General features: G+C 41.8%; 1 protein-coding gene across 8 annotated transcripts in view; it reads left to right on the top strand.

Annotated features, from left to right (window-relative positions):
- ITPR1 (inositol 1,4,5-trisphosphate receptor type 1) overlaps positions 1 to 15630 on the top strand; it is a 338656-nt gene that overhangs the window by 121992 nt on the left and 201034 nt on the right. For all 8 annotated transcript variants that reach the window (XR_010412086.1, XM_064593522.1, XM_064593523.1 and 5 more), the window contains exons 6-10: positions 8277 to 8363; positions 10908 to 11066; positions 12959 to 13057; positions 14166 to 14249; positions 14359 to 14505. Coding sequence is in view for 7 of the 8 variants with exons in the window: in XM_064593522.1 (XP_064449592.1) it covers positions 8277 to 8363; positions 10908 to 11066; positions 12959 to 13057; positions 14166 to 14249; positions 14359 to 14505 (576 nt within the window). In the remaining variant the exon portion in view is untranslated. The remainder of the gene's footprint in view (positions 1 to 8276; positions 8364 to 10907; positions 11067 to 12958; positions 13058 to 14165; positions 14250 to 14358; positions 14506 to 15630) is intronic.

The raw sequence follows: 15630 nt of genomic DNA, 5'->3' as shown, positions 1-15630 counted from the left end.
TGCATCATTATTTTCATGATTTTAGGGCAGACATTCTCAACCTCAACAGACTCCCTCTTAATAGAAAATACTATGTAACTATATGAACATGAAATAACATTCATAAATAATATAACCTCTGAAGACACCAGATTTTTTTTAAATGAATTATGAAGGAGAAATAAAAGGAAAGTAATAAATCTTATAATCGTGTACTTTAGTTAATGCTTGGGCAGGATTACTCTAGGGGACTTAAGGAAGTAAATGTTCACTCCTGTTTGTATAAACTCTGAGGCAACCAAAGACTGTGACTCAGGTAGGTGTGTAGTACTGGCTGCTAAAAAGCATGTTTTTTGTAAGTAATTTTCCAAAATGGTCAGCAGATCTTGGTAGTGTTACAAATAATGCAAAGTATACTCTTCCCTTTATTAAATAGCCCTTGCATTTTGGGTAAATGTATTAATGGTAATTAAACCATGTAAAACTATGCTTTGTGTTGATATGTAAAATGGAGTTAGGAGCTAGACCCAGAAATTGCAGACAGCCTTTTAACCCATGTAAATGACAACCAGACATACAACTGTACAGGATTAATAATGCTTTATCCTTATACAGGATGGTACCATGCATTTTGGGGCATCCAGCATCCTGAGCCCTGTGCACTGAATATCAGTAGCACCCCCCGCCTCCCCCAACTTTGTGATGACCCAGGGTCCTCCTGACGTCTGTGCTGGGACTATGGGAATCTAGCTGAATGGGTTGGGCAAGATTGTTTAAACTTGCACATCTCTCTAATTAGCTATTTAGTGCTTATGCCTGTGGGGGTTATCTTGGAAGAAGTACGTCTTCTGTAGTTCGGACTTTTCTTTTTCTGATATGAAAATCATTCTGTTCAGTCAGGTCTTAAGAGTACATCTCAAGGGGCGCCTGGGTGGCTCAGTTGGTTGAGCGGCTGCCTTCGGCTCAGGTCATGATCCTGGAGTCCCTGGATCGAGTCCCGCATCGGGCTCCCCGCTCGGCAGGGAACCCGCTTCTCCCTCTGACCCTCCCCCCTCTCATGTGCTCTCTCTCTCATTCTCTCTGTCTCAAATAAATAAATAAAATCTTAAAAAAAAAAAAAAGAGTACATCTCAAAAACCTTCCTTTTCCTATGCTTTTTACAGCAGGAGTTGTAAAATCAGATTCCTCTTGACCATGCAGGAAGCCAACTGGAATAAAAGGAACTTGGTGGGCCTGGTTGCTAAGTGGAGTGTGCATGTCTGTGGGTCCAGAGGGGGCCGTTCTGTCCCCTTGCTATTGCTGCATGGGAACCTGGGCCCAGAGCTGCTGCCACATCTTCTACTTTTTTTCAAGAAAAGCTAAAAATTCATGCTTTATATCTAATATCTCAATTTTTAAAAAAATGTTGGCAACTAATTCAATTGAAGTTTAAAGCATCCATTCAGTACAATAATGTCTCAAGCTGGATGGGGTTCTTTAGCCACCTGTTTGCAACCTGTGATGAAGTGTCAATGGAAATTGCTTTCAGTGCTCCTTCCCATGAATGAACTGTGCAAAAAACTGCACAGTTGAAAAAATGCAATCTTGAAGGTGATCAAGAACTCTGAACTCCTTATTTAAAAAAAAAAGAAAGAAAATGAAATAGCTCTTTCATGCTGTTGGTTCTTTAAAACATTTTTTACAAAGAAAACTAGTACTTTCGGGCGCCTGGGTGGCTCAGGTGGTTAAGCGACTGCCTTCGGCTCAGGTCATGATCCTGGAGTCCCGGGATCGAGTCCCGCATCGGGCTCCCTGCTCGGCAGGGAGCCTGCTTCTCCCTCTGACCCTCCCCCCTCTCATGTGCTCTCTCTCTCTCTCATTCTCTCTGTCTCAAATAAATAAATAAAATCTTTAAAAAAAAAAAAAAGAAAAGAAAACTAGTACTTTCCCCTGATTTAGGAGTACTGATGTGACTTGGATGTTGACTTTGTGCATTTCCTACTTTCCTGCTTCTTTGGACCTTTTTTTCCCCTCTAGTGTCCAGAAGTCATGTACGTGTTTTAGTACAGTCATTAAAATGTTGTATTTTGGCCAGCTGCTTGCTTTTGGGGGTTGATGGCAAGTCTCCAGTGGGTTTTCATTTTTATTTTTGTCAACAACTGTGCAGCACCCCAATCAAAGGTCAGATTATTTTAAATTAATGCCATTTAAGGAATTAGTTGTCTAGACCACTTGACTTCCTTTTGACTAGGATAAGCAACATGTAAACAGCATTCTGAGGGAGAATGACATCTAGTGGCTGGTTACTGTGTGTTCATTCCCTCTGCAGGACTAAGTGGATCCTAACTCTTCTGGTCATGACTTCTCAAAAGTCTTTTGGCAAAATGAGCTTTCTCCTACCCACAAATCACATGTGTTCAAAGGCCTTGACTACTGTTTGCTGACAGCATTTTGACCTGCATTGTTTTGGTTCTGAGAAACGGTCAATTACATTAAGTCATAGTCTTGACAAGCTAGGAAAAGCCAGAGGAATAGCAAGTCTCTTGTCTCCCGAAGCCTGGGTCCTATATTGCTTGTTTTCAGAAGCCTTAATTCCCTATTGTATTACACAGTGTAGAGTTTGTTGACCTTAAATAACCTTTCCCCACTGTTCCAGTGACCTTTCTGTAGTAACTGAATAATGGTTTCTCTGTTTTTCTGAAATAAAATAACAGGTGGCTATGATAAGATTGACCTTGATGTTGCTTAAGGAGCATGGTAATATCCATGGTGAACCATGGTGATAGAGACCGTAGCATTAAGTGTTATTTCTTCCTTAGAAATTCAAAACAGGGCACCTGGGTGGGTTAGTCGTTAAGCGTGTGCCTTCGGCTCAGGTCATGGTCCCAGGGTCCTGGGATCGAGCCCCACATCGGGCTCCCTGTTTGGCGGGAAGCCTGCTTCTCCCTCTCCCACTCCCCCTGCTTGGGTTCCCTCTCTCGCTATGTCTCTGTCAAATAAATAAATAAAATCTTAAAAAAAAAAAAGAAATTCAAAACAGTCCTCAACCCAGTGTGTAAGGGAAAAGAGCAAAAGGTATTTAAATTATTAGGTTTTAAATTTTGAAAACGTTACCATTTAAGATGACTTTTGAAAAAATCAAGGCTATTTGTCACAGAGATATGATGAGGTTTTTGAAGAAATAACACACATGAGTATGATAGAAAAATAATTGCAAAATATACATGAGTAAAAAAAGGAAAAAAAATACAGTCCCTAAATCTTACTCCTCAAATATGATCTTGGTTTATATTTGGTGTGTTCCCCCCCCATTATATTCCTGTGTTTCTACATTTTGAAGTATCAGTGGAAATGTACTGCTGTCTCCTCTTTCTTTAACTCACTTTTTTTTCACTTAATATCTAATGAATAAATAGAATCTTTTATTTTCATTTTATTGGCCACATGGTTCTTCCACGTATGCCAGCGCTGTAATTTTACATAGCCAATCCTTGTGGGGTGGGTGGTATTCGGAATCCTGACAGTTTTTATAGTACTGAAACTAGCTGTTACGGACTTGTTTGTGTGCAAGATTATCTTTTTAGGAGAAATTTCTTGAAATGAAATTGCTAAATCAAAGTTGCGCCTGTTGAAAATCTTTGAGAGACATGGCCAGAAAATCCTTCAGAAAGATTTGTCAGTTCACTGCCTTACAGCATGGGCCATTCCTTAGAATATGCTTGAGGGGTTTAACAGACCAAGTCACATTCTGTTCAAGGGTGAAGCAACCTCGATCAGTGGGCCCAGGTGTAGTTAGTACCTCACTACCTTTTTACCAATCTGTGCCTCACTCTTGAACCCAAAAATCATGAAGAATGGTTTTAAGACTGGAATTTGGCTTTGTGGCGGAAGTTATCTAAGGACCGATGGGCGAACTCAAGTGAACACATTTGGTATTTATGTATTTAGTAAAAAGTAAAATGAATTGGAGAGTTTTCTCTTTAAAAAAGTACGCTTATACTTATAGAAAAAGTGAACTCTTCAAATGGTCTATAAGGTCAATGCATGGAATGTTCATTCAGTAGTTATGTAGGCTTGGTTATCATTAAACCTTTCAACAGTATTACAGATGTGACAGTATTTTAAGAGAGGTTCTTAGGTATTTATTCTCTAATATTTTCTAATTTTACCTTTTATATCTTTTTAGACAAATACTCTTTGGTAGAGCTGGTAGTACTTAATTAGTTTTTAATACGGAATATATGCCTTCTTGATGACTGACTTGATGTTTCTGTGTAGACATGTCAGCAAACACTGAGTTGCCCCTTTTGCACTTCATCTAAGCGTAGGAACTTAATATTTTAGATGAGTGCTTCTTAAACTGAGGCCACTGGAAATTGGGAGTAAGAGGAATGTCCATGAGAATTTTCTCTCTTAAACAGTAACCTTTATGTCATTTAAACCCAAGAAACACAGCTATGTGATTTACTAAAGATGAGTCCTTTCAGTATGAGGTTTTGAGTAGAGGAAAAAAACTGTATTTGTTGGAAGACGTTGTGTCTTATTTTATTGAACGTATTGATTTTTTCCACTTGGACATTTTTTTCTTTCTTCAGTTGTTCTGTCTGTATTAGCAGAGACAACTACTTAGTGGCAAGAACAAATACCTCTTTAAGAAGTCTAAACCCTCCTTCCAAGTAGATTGTCCAGTGCTGTGTTTGGGAGACTACCTATAGAACCTGTGCGGTGCTCTGGAGATCTCTGGAGGGGTGCAGCACAGGCATGAAACTAGGAAGAACAGAAGGTGGGAAGAAATGTAGGGAGGGTGTGGATGGAGGGGAAGAGAGACCTAGGAACGCTGCTGAGGGCAGTTCGGATGCCTAGGATTGGCATGTTGTCTGTGCTGGTATTATTTCTGGATGTGTCTTGAACCCAGGGGTTTTTATCCTTGGGTAACTGAGAGAAGCAGACTGGTAACTAATTCCGGGAGAGAGAGGGGAGGAAAGCCTCTGAATAGACCATTGTTTTACAGGGTTGAGACAGATGTGAGAAACTTACAGTGATCTGCACTAACATAGGCAGATCATTCCCTCTTGTAATGTGGTTTCTTTTTGGTTTAGGATTGCTTTCTGCAGCTTATTTTTTTTTTTTTTTGAGGTCTTTTTTTAAATTAACATATAATGTATTATTTGTTTCAGGGGTACAGGTCTGTGATTCATCAGTCTTACACAATTCACAGCGCTCACCCTAGCACATACCCTCCCCAATGTCCATCACCAAGCCACCCCAACCCCCCCCCCCACCCCCTTCCACTCCAGCTTGTTTCCTGAGACTAAGAGTCTCTTATGGTATATCTCCCTCTCTGGTCTCATCTTTTTCATTTTTCCCTCCCTTCCCCTGTGATCCTCTGCCTTGTTTGTCAAATTCCACATATCAGTGAGATCATACAATAATTGTCTTTCTCTGATTGACTTAGTTCACTTAGCATAATACCCTCTGGTTCCATCCACGTCATTGCAAATGGCAAGTTTTCAAATTTTTGATGGCTGCATAATATTCCATTGTATATATGTACCACATCTTCTTTATCCATTCATCTGTTGATGGACATCTAGGCTCTTTCCATAGTTTGGCTATTGTGGACATTGCTGCTATAAACATTGGGGTTCTGCAGCTTATTTTTGTCAAAAGATGTACCTTCCTAAAAATACTTACACTGAAGGTAGAGATGGAACATATGCTGGATTTAAAGGAAATGGAAAGATTCCTCCCCCACCCAATTTAGTCCACCAGTTGAAATTCTCATCATCAGAGTGTTAGAACATTTCTTAATTTTAGAAATGTATGTGTAATAATGTTAGAATTTATTGAATGCCTGTTATGTATCAGGCACGCATTTTCTCTGATCTCCCTTGCATTGTCCCCATTTTGTGATCGAGAATATTGAGTGGGGCTTGGGGAAATTAAGTAACCTGGCCAAGATGGTAGAGCTGGTGTGTGGTGGAGCCAGGCCCAAACCCAGGAGGTCCTGTGAAAATGCAGACTGTTCTTGGGAAAGAGGCCTGTTAGCCCATTGGCATCTGGGGGGCATCTGGCCTCAAGGAGAGGGAAGCTCCGGGAAGAGAACAGTGGAAGCTATTTTGAAATGTATGGCTGGTCACCAGGGTTTTATTATCCATCAGATTAGATACGGAATTTCTTCCCTGCTAATTTACTTCTGTTTGACCCAGTCTAGGTTTGGGGGACAGGGCTTGGAACAACAGTTTCTTTATTGCCTAGGACAAAGCTGATTCCCCTTCAGCTTTGTTATAATATGATAACAATACTTTCTGAGGTGTACAAGTAAATGAATAAAAATGCCTGTTCCAGTTGATGGCCCTGGCAGACTATTCTGGAACCCTCTCTTCAGTTTTACCAGGTTCCCGAGCATGCCAAATTTGGACTAGTAATGTCTCCTGGCCCCATTTGTACCTATAGATTTGCAGTTAACCCAAATGTGGGTTTGAGGATTATCTCTGCTACTTAATAGATGTGTGGTTTTTTAAAAAATATCCAACATCATTATATTTTATTTATTTATTTTTTAATTGAAGCATAGTTGGCACACAGTGTTATGTTTCAGGTGTAAAACATAGTGACTTGACACGTTTATGGGTTACGCTCTGCTCACAAGTGTAGCTACCATCTGTCACCATACAACACTATTACAGTATCATTGACTGTATTTCCTATATTGTGCCTTTCATCTCCATGACTTATTTATTCCATAACTGGAGCCCTGTACCTCCCACTCCTCTTTGCCCATTTTGCCCATCTCCTACCCCCTCCCTTCTAGCACCTGCCAGTTTGTTGTCATTATATATTGGTCTGTTTCTGCTTTTTTGTTTGTTCATTTCTTTTTTTTTAATGTGGGGCTTGAACTCATGACCCTGAGATCATGACCTGAGCTGAAATCAAGAGTTTGGATGCTTAGCTAACGGAATCACCCAGACGCCCCTTGTTTGTTGATTTGCTTTGTTTTTTAGGTTCCACATGTAAGTGAAATCATGAGGTATTTGTCTTTGTCTGACTCATTTCACCTAGCATAATACCCTCTAGGTTCATCCATATTGTCACAAATGGCAAGATTTCATTCTTTTTAATGGCTAAGTAATACTCCATTGTGTGTGTGTGCGTGTGTGTGTGTGTGTGTGTGGACACATACCACAATACAGATATGTGATTTTTAAAATAAGACATTATTTTTTTAAAGATTTTATTTATTTATTTGACACAGAGAGAGAGAACAAGCTGGGGGAGCGGGAGAGGGAGAAGGAGAAGCAAACTCCCTACTGAGCAGGGAGCCCAACACAGGGGACTCTGGGATCATGACCTGAGCCGAAGGCAGACACTTAACCAACTAAGCCACCCAGGTGCCTCAAAATAAGACATTATTAAGCAAAATTTCAAATGTACACAGAAGTAAATAGTATAACAAACCCCTTGTGTACCCACTATTCCAACTAATTGCAATGTCAAATAAACCTTTTAATCTCTGTTTTTTCTTCTTAAAATGGTGATAATGGGGGCACCTGGGTGGTTCAGTCATTAAGCATCTGCCTTCAGCTCAGGTCATGATCCCAGGGTCCTGGGATCGAGCCTTGCATTGGGCTCCCTGCTTGGCAGGAAGCCTGCTTCTCCCTCTCCCACCTGCTTGTGTTCCCTCTCTCACTGTGTCTCTCTCTGTTAAATAACTAAATAAAAAATCTTAAAAAAAATGGTGATAATGATCTTCTCCTCAGGGAACTACTATAAAAATTAAATAAATTACCATAGTGTCTAGCAATAATAACCAGCATTCCATAAATGCTGCAGTGACCAGGCGCTGTGATACATGAGAGTGTAGGTGCTATTTTTATCCTCATATTACAAAAGTAGAAACTGAGGCTCATGAATGTTCCAGGATGCAGAACCAGAAATCACTTGAAACCAGCATTTAAATTCAATTTTATTTTACTCCAACTTAAAAGAGGACTTTTACAAATCATAAAAGGCTATGCAAATTCTCTCCCATCCCTACCCTATTTTCTTCAAAAATACACAAGCTTTTGACGTCGTCTTAACCTAAGCAGATGTCCATGAATGCCTGAAAGAAAAAAAAAATATTTAAAAAAAGCCAAGAAGGCCAACAAAAACAAGGGCAGAGTGGGATGGCTTCCTGAACCCCTTGCTCATTTTGCTTAGGTATTTGCTTATTTCTGTGGCTCTTGTATGAACTGGTGACATTGGTTTTGCATCACTGTGGAGAAATATAAGCCATTGTTTCCTCTCTGTGACCAGTATTTCTTCTCCATGTACAGCATGCTGCAGACTTGGAAAAGAAGCAGAATGAGACAGAAAACAGGAAATTGCTGGGGACCGTAATCCAGTATGGCAACGTGATCCAGGTAGGTCATGGCCACCCTTCTCTTCTGGAGCTGGAGTGTTACAAAGAACAAAACTAAAAAATAAACACATGAGATTGGGTTTGGACAGCTTTCCAGCAGGACTCCCATGGAGACAGCCAGTCTGGTGCAAAACGTCTAGCATTTCTTCTTATATGGGTTGGATTCTTGGGCTTTTGAGTTGGCCCGCTCTCAGCACGAGAAGCCATTACTCTGCCCTGTAGTTGGTAATGTAAGTTCTGTGCAGATATTTTAAGTGAGAAGTTCCCTATCTGGAAATGAGCCTGGCTGCTGCACTTTTGTTTCACTTGCTTTCCTTGAAAGTTCTATTTGGTAAAAATTGGCTTCCCTGTAACTTTTATCTGTTGGTTCAAGAGCTGGTCACAGGGGCAGTAAGAGCAATTCAGTACCTCCAGGTAGAATATTTGATGATGGGTCTCATATCTTGTCTCACGGGTTGTGGGGTTTACTTGTTGATCCCTTGTGGCTTTAAAGTTGGCATGGGGATAAAACACACTTTAGGAAATAGCTACTGCAGGGTTTGCTAAGAAAAATCTATCTGGGTCTATCCTTGCAGAAAATAGTGTGTGAGAAGGTCCAGTGCCAAATGTAGCCTTTTTCTTTTTTCTTTTCTTTTCTTTTTTTTTTTTAAGATTTTATTTATATATTTATTTTAGAGAGCTAGTGCCTGCACAAATGGGGGTGGGTGTGGGGTGGAGGAGCAGAGGGGGAAGGACAGGAGGGGAAAGAATCTCAAGCAGACTCCCCACTGAGTTCAGAACCCAACCAGAGGCTCTGACTAGTGACCCTGAGATTGTGACCTGAGCCAAAACCAAATCCAAGGCTTTACTGGCTGAGCCACCCAGGTACCCCTGTAGCCTTTTTCTGTTTATCTAGTTGCTTGATCATTTTGATACAGACACAAAGGGTAATAGTGACCAACTTTTGAAGACCTGACCCATCTGGTTATCTTGCTTCATTATTTCCCTTTCTGAAAGATAGCACTTGCCATTTAAACTTGACTGGTTCCAAAGGAATTCCTTCCCATTGTTATTTGTGTTAGATAGAGAGCAGTGATAATCTAGATCATGGAAAAAGTAGAACTGCCACATTGGTAATAGCAACCCTTTATGTTTAAATGGGTTATTATGATTTGGCCTTTTGGAATAGTAAAGTAGCTTTCAAATCTGTTTGAAGATAGGTCCTTCCAGTCCCACTCCAAATTCCTTTCAAGTTCTGTCCAACTGAAAAAGGACACAAGGGGCCAGGTGGGCCCAGAGTTCAGTATCAGCTTTATTACTGGGCCAGACCAGTGCTTTCAAACTCAGGACTCCCTCATGTGGTTAGATCAGAGAGTATGGCTTGAACTGAAGACGGAAGGTAGGTACAGGGGCTAAGACTGTAAACCCTTAAGTGTATTCCAATTCAGATTTTGTGACTTAATGACTATGAGATTTTGGGCAAGAAATGTTCCCAGGCCTCAGTTTGCTCACTAGCAAAATGGGAATAATAATGATATTTGTTTCCTAGAATGATTGAGGGGTACCTGTCCCAGAGTAAGCTCTGAATACATTTTAGCTGATATTATTACTTCTTCGAAGCCTGGATCTTGGGATCCATCTCTATGTAATGTCAGTTTATAAACCAATTCAGTTCAGCACTTGGACAGGTATGTGGAGGATCGGGGGCCTCACCAGGATAACAATGAAGACTTAAGAGGGCATTACCTTCCCCTTGTGTATAATGGCCTAGGGATGCCAGGGACTCACAAGTCAGACTCATGACTCTAACAACATTGATAGAAGAGTGTGGACCTCCTAGGAATGTTCTAGAAAGTGTATCTATTAACATGTGTAAAAGGGATATTGGCGGTTGGCAATGAAGTTCCATGCTGGTCTTAATATTTCTCCAGGATTTGAGCAATCTATAATCTACCCTTCCATCTTCTCTTAATAGCCTGTTAATTTGGGAAGCATTAATCAGTGCTTCCTGCTATAGACCTACTATGAGACAGATTGTTTCCCATTTAGTTGTTTGGTTCTCCCAAGAATCAAGAATAAGGTGCTTAGCACTTGAAGGTGGAAATTTATAGTAGCCATGTTATTCCACATAAAATGACTACTCCTTATAGGGTCATCTCTTCAACTGTTTCTTGTGCTCAGAAGTGCCTTTCCTTAGCTCCATGTTAGGGTCAGGGATATTCAGATTGCAGTTCCTCAGCTCCTTTACATGGGATTAGGCTCCTACCTGTTAATAGTTGGCAGAGTGCTGTTCCTTGCTGACGGTGTGCTTGACATCAACAGCATCCATCTTGTCCATGGCCATGTTGGGGGGATAAAATAAAATATTTCTTCTTCCTTCTACTTCTCCCTTTGCTCTTTCTTATTTTCTAATTATTCCTTGCCTCAGGCACTTCGATGACTCTCTAACTTCACAGTTAGCTCAGGGGTGGAAGGAATGTTTGATACATATTATGTGACTGAGAGAGACATCTTAGAGATTCAGAGACCTGCTGACACTCCCCTTATTCTCTCTGTGGGTTTTCAGCTCCTGCATTTGAAAAGTAATAAATACCTAACTGTGAATAAGAGGCTTCCAGCTCTGCTGGAGAAGAACGCCATGAGAGTGACTTTGGACGAAGCGGGAAATGAAGGGTCCTGGTTTTATATTCAGCCATTCTACAAGCTGCGCTCCATCGGAGACAGTGTAAGTGCAGACTCACAGCCTGGGGAGTGCCCCATGCCACGCCTCCAACCCTAACTGTATATAGAAGTCAACTGGGAGAATGTTATAGTTGGAACCAGAGGCTCATCCTGTATGAAGAGAAGGGAGTCACTATGGAAACCAATGTTTGGGAAACAGGGAAATTTGGAGAGAAGTGTGACCTAAATACAGTAAGCTGTGTTTTTCCTACTGAGTTTCTGAAAAAATGGTATGAATAGCTCATTACCTCAGTAACTTCACCATGAAAACAGCTATCATATATTAATGTCCCAGGCAGTGTCCCTGTCATTCTAGATCATTAGTGGAATGGAAACGCCTCTCTATTTTGGAAATAAAGTTAGTAAGGAAGGAGAAGAGAAGAGAACTAGAGACAACAGGGAAGGAGAATGGATTTTAGGATTATTCTTCACTTGTTCCTTTATCGATAAGCCAACAGGCTCTCCATCCCATTTCAGTGACTGCAATTCATCCTGAGTAGGCTTCTCTCCTCAGGGTCCCTAGGATATAAAGCCACTGAGATACTTGTCCGTGTGACTTAGAGCAGTTCTGATACTCGTCAGCTACATTAGTACGTCATTATGTGGGCATATACTTGACAACAAGTATGTTTAAATGCTATTAAGCCATTTTTCTGACCTTGTTAAGATTCGGAAATAGAAGTTTTTTTACTAAAACGAAATGTGTTCCTTAAACAGCTTGAAATCTTGTCAAAATGCTCAGCTAGCCTTAACCTCAAACTGAGTTTTGCCATTTTCAGTATTGTTATTTAAGTTTACAAGCTTTGGGCAGTGTAGTATTCATTTATATGCTGTATCCCAGAGGCAGGTAGAAGCAGACCATTCCTTCCCAGTTGGTATGCAGTGAATATTGATCCTCAACTGAGAAGAGAAGGACAAGTCCAGTAAAGCTTAGTTTTCATCATAAGTTTTGGATTTTTTTGAGGTACTTAATATATATTTATGAGGTACTCCAAGTGGAGTTAGGGAAAATTTAATTGTATATCCTTCCCAAACGTAACAAACTGAAAATAGATGGGTTTTACCTCTTAGGAAGCCATCATTTCTGTTCTTCCTTCTGCCCTCATAATAAAAGAGCAAGGTGTTTTGTCCTGAATTTCATTTTTGGGAAATCCTTGGCTTTCTTATTCTTTGAACTTACCTGTTCAGCTGTACCTTAGTTGAGAAGGTAAGATGGAGTTGAAAGGTTCGTTATCCTTTGTAGGATAGTGTTTTACAAACAAGTGTTGATCTATTTGTGGACTCAGATCAGTTTAGTGGCTTGTGACTACCATTTTAGAAAGTGGAGTAGAATAGATAGTATCAGGCTGTCCTAAACATAATGAGGATAAGTATTGTTTTAGGGAGGTAACTTCTGTTTTAGATAAATATAGATATGTATGTCTACATATGTACACACACATATATATATATATACACACATGTATGTGCACATAAGTAGGAATGACTGGAATATAATAGAGATGTATTTCTTTCTGTGGTTTGAACCAAAAAAGTATGAAAGTCATTGCTTTAGATATAGAAGATTATAGTTTTATTTGTTTAAAAATAGACTTCCTTCAGGCATTGTTCTGCTTCTACTCCTAATACTCAGAGCTTACTTATAGATCTCTGTTAACATAGGAAAAGGAGGATATTGACAGTTGGCAGTGGTGTCCCATGCTGGTCTTAGCATTTCTCCAGGGATTGGACAGGGATCATGGGACATCACTGGCTGGGCTGGTACTATGAAGGGTTTGGCTGTGCTGGCTGAGGATGTGCCATATCCAAGGGGGTGGTCTAAGGATGCCCACCTGCCCTCCACCAGGGACTTCTGACCTGTTTTGTGAAAAGCTCCGTTGGCCTCTTCCTTTCCAGGTGGTCATTGGTGACAAGGTTGTACTGAACCCCGTCAATGCTGGCCAGCCCCTTCATGCTAGCAGCCATCAGCTGGTGGATAACCCTGGCTGCAACGAGGTAAGGGAAACCTTGTGATGGCTTGTGGGCAGGCAGAGGCTGCAGGAGCAGGCCTTCTTGAGGCCAGAGCATGTGCATGCTGAAAGTGACCTTATTAGTGACTTGGGGCAGCATACCTGTTCTGCAGGTGAGTAACCAAGACCCAGGATCAGGGTTGCCATGTGGGGTTGGGTGAGGGCTGATAGCTACCCTAGGGCTCAGTCTACTAAGCCTCCTATAACTGGGAGATTGTTGCCTAATTTGTTAAGCCAGAGAAGGGCCTTTTCTACCAAATTTTTCTGGCCGGAGGAGCTCCTTTTTCCAGTTTGTTTCCCTTGGGAGAATGTCTTTGGCTGATTACTAAGATGAGTATACTACAGGCCATCAGCGGCCTAGCAACGGGGATATGTTGATTTTGGCAATATATCTCCTTGGCCTCAAATTTGGCAATTACAGGACCAAAGGGCAGTAACTTGACTGTGACATAAATATTTGTCTACAGGTTGGGGACACAAGCTCTGGAGTCAGATAGATGTGAAACAAAATCCCAAATCTTCCATCCCCTAGCTTCGCGTTTCTAGGCTAGTTACCGTACATCTCCTAATCTCCCTGTGCACTAGTTTTCCTGTCTGAAATAGGTGTGATGGTCCTGACTGTTTTTTTAGGGTGTTGCTGAGGACTAAACGTAGTCGTGAATACTAGCGCTTAGCCCAGTGCCTGGCGTATACTTAGTGTACAAGCAGTAGCTTTTATTGAGCGTCACTAGCTCATTCACATTTTAGAGTGTATTCATGGGAGTCTTTGTACCTTTGTTTATCAGCTCTTGTTTTTACTGAACTTTTACTTTCTGGCTGTAGAACAGGAGACTTGGAGAAGAAAGGCTGGAAGTAAGGTTCCCTTAGTCATTTCGAGCATACATGGTGATGGGCACAAATGCACTCTTGATTACCAAACACATCTGCCAGGCCAGTTAAATTTGCGGTTCCTGTGAACTTATGGCTGTGAACTGGTAGGATTTTGGGGCGGAAGCCCAGCCCTGCTTCTTGGGCAGTGATGAGGAGTTTTGGGGGCTGGAAGACACAGTCATGGGGATGGATGTGTGAAAAAATAACTGTCATTTGTTTTCCAGGTCAATTCTGTCAACTGCAATACCAGCTGGAAAATCGTCCTTTTCATGAAATGGAGTGACAACAAAGATGACATACTGAAGGGGGTGAGTTTGCTACTTCTCAGGCTGGCAGCACTTGGCTCTACATGGGGCAGCAGCTAAGTCCTCTTGTAAAATTCATTGTCCTTAAACCCTCCATGTGCTGATGTTTTAGGGTGACGTGGTCAGGCTGTTCCATGCGGAGCAGGAGAAGTTCCTTACCTGCGACGAGCACAGGAAGAAACAGCATGTCTTCCTGAGAACTACCGGCCGGCAGTCAGCCACATCTGCCACGAGTTCAAAAGCCCTGTGGGAGGTGGAGGTAAGGGGTGGGGCTGGAGAGGGAGAGAGAAGGTTAGGGGTTGACCTCTTTCCGAAAATGGGTCAGGATGACAGATGAACAAGCACATCATGCCATATCCGAAGGATGCTGGGTGTGCTTGGGAAGGAAAATGATGTCCACTTGGGAAGCAAACTCACAGCTGAAGCTGGAAGTTTCTTACTCTCAGCCATCGAATTGTCTTTTCCTTCCATGTCTTCCTTTCCCTTGCTCATTTGTCTGTCCCAAGGATATGTAGTTGAGCACCTACTCAGTAGGATACATTGGTGACTCATGCCAGGGATAGGGTAGAAAGAGACACACCCAGATCACTGGATGGCGAAGTGGCCAGAGACACTTTCCTCATGCTCGGGGGAGTGTGGGAGGGAGGGATGAGGGAGGGAGTTCAGGTTGGGTGAAGGAGGTGGCACCTGAGCTGGTCCGTACAGGATGACGTGTATTTCTAAAGGCAGAGATGTGTAGAGTTTAGGTCACCTCATGTCAGACGGTGGCATGGAATTGGAAATATGAAACAGCCTTGAGGGTAAGGCTCAGCTTCCCAGTTTGGTGGGGAGCAGAGGATAGGAAGTGAAAGAGAAACTGGTTTTGGAGACCAGAGCCTGAAGGGCATCTGTCCAGGCTGTGAGGAGTTGGGATTTAAGTCATAGGCAGGGGAGGAGCTTGGAGAGGAGTTTTGAGCAGGGGAGTAATGTAATCAGTGAGCTCCTTACGGGGATAAATGATTCTGCTGCTTGAGGAGATAAATGATTCAGCATGTCATTTATTGAGAGGAGGTGCAGAGAGACTAGAATCGTGGGATTCACAGACAGTGGCATGAGTGCTTGGTGACAGAGGTGGCGAGAGCCTGAGCTGCAGGGACTTGGCCTCTCCCCCGCAGCCCTTCTCTCTGTGTAACTGCAGCTCTTGGGGTACATGCATTTCTCTGTCTTGGCTTGCCTCCTCTCTTCTTCCTCTCTTGCTTTAATAAGGTTTTACGTTTTTATTGAGGGATAGCAGACACAAAGTGCCCCGGTCAAAAGTATGTACCTTGATGAATTTTTACGTACACGTACAGTCACATAACCAGCACTCAGGTCGGGAAGTAGAAGACTAGCAGCACCTAGAAAG

The sequence above is a fragment of the Mirounga angustirostris genome, unplaced genomic scaffold (assembly GCF_029215605.1).
Source record: "Mirounga angustirostris isolate CCGP_5_RB_7025 unplaced genomic scaffold, mMirAng1.0.hap1 SCAF_1, whole genome shotgun sequence".
Taxonomy (NCBI): domain Eukaryota; kingdom Metazoa; phylum Chordata; class Mammalia; order Carnivora; family Phocidae; genus Mirounga; species Mirounga angustirostris.
Note: the sequence above shows the minus strand (reverse complement) of the source record. Positions and strands in the feature narration are given on the sequence as shown.